Source organism: Callorhinus ursinus, unplaced genomic scaffold (assembly GCF_003265705.2).
Source record: "Callorhinus ursinus isolate GAN/ISIS: 27379988/994484 unplaced genomic scaffold, GSC_fseal_2.0 scaffold14, whole genome shotgun sequence".
NCBI classification, from domain to species: Eukaryota; Metazoa; Chordata; class Mammalia; order Carnivora; family Otariidae; genus Callorhinus; species Callorhinus ursinus.
The window spans coordinates 17,264,974-17,270,068 of NW_027397076.1; the positions used below are offsets into that span (position 1 = coordinate 17,264,974).

Consider the following 5,095-nt stretch of genomic DNA (forward strand, 5'->3'; position numbering starts at 1 on the left):
AGAGAAAGAGGGAGGAAGGAAGGAAGGAAGACTGATTTTAGAGCAAAAGAGGAAGTAGGAATGATGACTTCAATCCTCCAGAAGGAGATAATGGCAGTTTGGGATAATGTTTTAGGAGTCACTACGGGGAGAAGCACTGGGTTACATGTACATTTTGAAGACTGAGCTAGCAGCATTTGTTGATGGTTGGGTGGAGAGTGTAAGAGAAAGGGTCAAGGATAAAGAATAAAGGGAAAAGAATAAAGTATTTACGTGAATGGCTTAGTCTATTTAGAGGAAAATAATCATTCTCCATTATTTCATTTTGTAGGTTGTCTACCTTCATAACAACAATATCTCTGCAGTTGGGCCTAACGACTTCTGCCCACCTGGATACAACACCAAAAAGGCCTCTTATTCAGGTGTGAGCCTTTTCAGCAACCCAGTCCAGTACTGGGAAATCCAGCCATCCACCTTCCGATGTGTCTATGTGCGCTCTGCCATCCAGCTTGGAAATTATAAATAATTGCCAAGAAAGCCCTTGTTTTTATAACCTGGCAAAATCCCATTAATATCATTGCTCAAGAAAAAAAAATGGAAGCTAGATACTGGAAACTTAACTGCAATGTGGATCTTTTTCCCACACAATTTATAATATATAAAGCCAAATATGCAGTTTAAATAATTGCCTACAATAAAAAATATTTTGCCTGCCATTTTCAGAATTCTTTTTTGAAGCTTTCTGTTGATGTTAACTGAAATATTGCAGATATTCTTATTTCCCTAAACATAAAATTTAGAGTAAATATATATATATATATATATATATGTCAACAATTTAGTAAAGCTTTTCTTGTTTAATTTTTAGAAGGAATCAAATAAAAAAAGTATCCATCTTCTGTAGCTCCATAGGCTGTTAGATCCTTTGACATAAAGTCAAACCAAATTCTATCTAGCTCTGTGTTAATCCCCTATTATTGGTAAAGCCTCATTTGAATATGTAAATTCAATACAGGCTATGTAAGATTTTTGCTAATGTCATCATTTTGAAAAAAATAAATGTACAAATACATTCAAAATTACCATTGTATAAAAGTGTAATTATAAATCTTCCCTAAACCCCATTTTCTGAAGAGAGCAGACATTGTGTTCTAGACAAAAATGGCACATCTTTTCAAGTTCTCAGAGATTTCTTTTACTCCTGTTTTTTGACATTTGTGTATTATAACTTACATTATCTATAATCAGTGCTAAGCTGATAAAGCCCAAAGCTGATTTTTCTTCTGATTGGTCTAGAAAGCTGGTATTTTCAGTTACTAGGATACTAAATCAGTTTTATAACTGCGAATAATCAGGCTGCTCACCTGAATATTTCCATAATTACTAGATGTATTAGAAATAATTCTTGCATTTAGTTAAAACTTCAAATTTAGAATTTTTTCTTCAGGAATTATAGAGACCTATCAAAGCAGACCATTCAACAAGCCTGGGGAATGGGCTGATTTACAAAAAGTGGAGATTTACTAAACTACATTTATGCTATCAACATCTAATAAACAAACATGTGAGGATAGTTTGTTTTGTCTACAACGTTGGATGTTTTATGGTTGCAAATACAGATAACCAAATCCAAACTGTTATTTTTTTTAAGATTTTATTTATTTATTTGAGAGAGAGAGAGCACACACACAAGTACGCGCACGGGGGAGGGTTAGAGAGGGAGAGAGGGACAAGCAGACTTCCCCACTGAGTGAGGAGCCCAATGTGGGGCCCAATCTCAAGAGCCTGAGATCATGACCTGTGGTGAAAATCAAGAGTCGGATTCTCAACCAACTGAGCCACCCAGGCACCCCCAAATCCAAACTGGTTTAAACCATAATGGAAAACCCAAACAGTCCTGCTATTAGATGAGCCTTTAGGTTCAGTTTGATCAGAGTTCTAGCCAAGTTTCTCAGCAGTTCTTTCAACTTTGCCTTCCTTTATTACATTTTCAAGCTGGCCTCCCTTATGGTTGAAATATGAATCTCCCTCATTATTTACTACTCAGAACACAAAAGCATATCAACACAAAATTTCCAGGAGAAGTCATGAGATTCTCTCTAATTATTACATAGCAACTTCATAGCTTTATAGAGTAAATGAGCAAAGGTTATTGTTATTCCCAATTTGTAGAAAAGTAGACTGAAGTTAGGAGAAATTAAGTAACTTTCCTGTAGTCAAATACCTGGTAACCAAACTTTCTCTTTTAATCTTTGTGTAAGTCAGCATCTGGCAGAAAACAGAATTTACATCTGAGAGTTCAAATGAAGATAATTTAATGAAGGGACTATTATAGAGTGTGTGCAGAGTCTACTGCACCAAACAATGGATGACAAGGCACCAAGAGATGCCAGTGGTGGAAAACCGTTGCCGCCCAGATGGCTACGGGGGCAGGGGAAGAAGTGAGTTTCTGGAGCCAAGTGAGAGGACAACTTTGGAGGATTTCTGAGCCCAGGCAGCTATGTTCCAAGAAGGATGCCACATCTGCCAGAGGTTAGGTATGTCCCCTTCTCTCCTTCTACATCAGATCCTCCCACCGATGAAGCCTAAAGGGAAGACAACCATCAAGAAAGCTAGAGAGAGGAAGGTTCTTCTTGGTGCAGGACAGAGATGGAAGAAAAATGGATCTGGTCAGGGCACTTGGAGAGTAACTAAAAAGCCCAGGCACTATGATTATATCTGTAGGATTATTAAACAAATTTCACCAACCACAGATAAACATGATGTTCACATCCTATGTCATCCCAGGCACCTTTTCTGAAATCCAATCATTTTAGACTTTTCTGCATTAATCAGAGGTGCTAACAAACAAAACAATATTTATTTGATAAAACTTCATCAAATGATTAACTGAATCTGGTCTTCCATTAGGAAACATGGGGCTATTTTTATAATGGCTTTAACTGAAGCAGCGTTTTACTTACTTAAGAAATGGTTAGTGTTAAAAAAGTGTAAACAAAAAACTTACACTGTCAATATTAATGGGCAGTCAATTATGCATTATACATAAATTGCCAGAAAATAAAAATAATATTTGGATAATCATGAGAATCAGAACAGAGAGCTCTAAGCTCTTGTAGTCAAGGTCATATTCTCCTTTATAACAGTTACTGCCTGAAATATACAGTGCTTTATGTGAGCTATTTAATCACATGCTGGACTTCCATGAAGTGATCATATTAGTGATATTTATTCACAGTCTGGCATCAGGCAATAAATAAGTAGGAGAGGCTATTTCTTGATTCAGCATATTTCATTCATTCATTCATTCAATAAACTAGCACTGAATATATTATAAATATGAGACAAGTCCTGGTAGAAAGATAACAACAGCAATAGATATTAATTTCTGGAGTTTATTCGGTGCATACAAAGCTTCTGTGCTAGGCTCTTTTTGGTCCACATCTGCTTATCACAAAAATCCCATGAGAAGGTACTGTTCCTATTTCACAGATAATGAAATTCAGATATAATACATGCAGAGCCAGAGTTATAATTCTGATGTGTGCTAATTGAGTTAGGGTCAGCCTTTGCTTTCATCATAGTTTACAAACAACTATACAACTCAAAACATGTCAGGGCCAAAGGTGGAAGTCTGAAAAACTGAGAAAGGCATCTATTTATGGTTCTTAGTGGTTCCTCTGCACTGTGGTAACAGGTCAGTGTCCTGAGATGCAGGTGCCATAAACATAATTACTGTCATTTATTCAACACTATGTCTTAACTGTACATACAGTGTCTCATTTAATACTTACAATAGCCCTGTGGGCTATGTATGGTTATTTAATATCTTTTTTTACAGATGAGCAAATGAAGCCTCAGAGAAGTCAAGTAGTTTTTCCGTGGACACACAGCTTGTAAATAAGAAAGGCGAACTTTCCATCCTTTTGAAGTGTTGTCTGCGGCTACTTTAGAAAAGAATGTATTTGTGTCCCACAATGAAGAATCACTGAATATCCACAGCATCTTTCATCTTCTTTGCCATATGGTGAAGGGCTATAAAATAATGGGTCATCCCACCATTGTGATTTGTTACACTTCAAAAAGAATAAATTTGTTCATAAAAAAAAATGAAACTACACTGTTCAACTTTAAAAATGTCCTGTATCAGCACTGTCTAATATGGTACCCATTAGCATATCCAGGTAGGAGCACTAGAAATGTGATGGAACTGAAGAACTAAATTTTAAATTTTATTTAATTTTAATTAATTTAAAGTTAATAGCCATACATCATTAATGACATCACATTGGATGTGATGTTCTAAATACTCCAAATGAGTTTTAATTTTTTAAAGATTTTATTTATTTGCTAGAGAGAGAGAGAGAGCACAAGCAGGAGTGCAAGGGCAGAGGGAGAGGGAGAAGCAGGCTCCCCACTGAGCAGGGAGCCCGACTTGGGACTTGATCCCAGGACCCCGAGATCATGACCTGAGCTGAAGGCAGATGCTTAACCAACTGAGCCACCCAGGCGCCCCTCATAATGAGTTTAAATATGATTTTCATGGTGTGGAGTGTATTTCTATTCATGCAAAAATATTTACTAGGCTTGTGTCTAACTTAGGATATAAAAATGAATAAGAGGCCGTTCTTGACTTTAAGGTGATCATAGTTTAACAAAGACCAATCATTAAGCAAATAATATACAGAGGGATAAATTTTATCATTAGAAATACAGGCATATCGGGGGCGCCTGGGTGGCTCAGTCATTAAGCGTCTGCCTTCAGCTCAGGTCATGATCCCAGGGTCCTGGGATCGAGCCCCACATCGGGCTCCCTGCTCGGCGGGAAGCCTGCTTCTCCCTCTCCCACTCCCCCTGCTTGTGTTCCCTCTCTCACTGTGTCTCTCTCTGTCAAATAAATAAATAAAATCTTAAAAAAAAAAAAGAAATACAGGCATATCTTATTTTACTGTGCTTTGCTTTGTTGCATTTTGCAGATGTTGTGTTTTTTTTTTAAATGGAAGGTTTGAGGCAACCCTGCATTGAGCCAGTGTATCGATACAATTTTTCCAACAACATTCTCTCACTTTGTGTCTCTATCACATTTTGGTAATTCTTGCGCTATTTCAGGCTTTTT

The 5,095-nt window shown here is 36.9% G+C and overlaps 1 protein-coding gene across 2 annotated transcripts in view; it reads left to right on the forward strand.

The window, feature by feature from the left end:
* The window catches only part of DCN (decorin), a 42,414-nt gene extending 41,719 nt beyond the window's left edge, over window positions 1-695 (forward strand). For both annotated transcript variants that reach the window (XM_025882562.2, XM_025882561.2), the window contains exon 8: window positions 311-695. In XM_025882562.2, the coding sequence (XP_025738347.1) occupies window positions 311-505 (195 nt within the window). In that variant the 3' untranslated portion in view covers window positions 506-695. The remainder of the gene's footprint in view (window positions 1-310) is intronic.
* The last annotated feature ends 4,400 nt before the right edge of the window (window positions 696-5,095 follow it).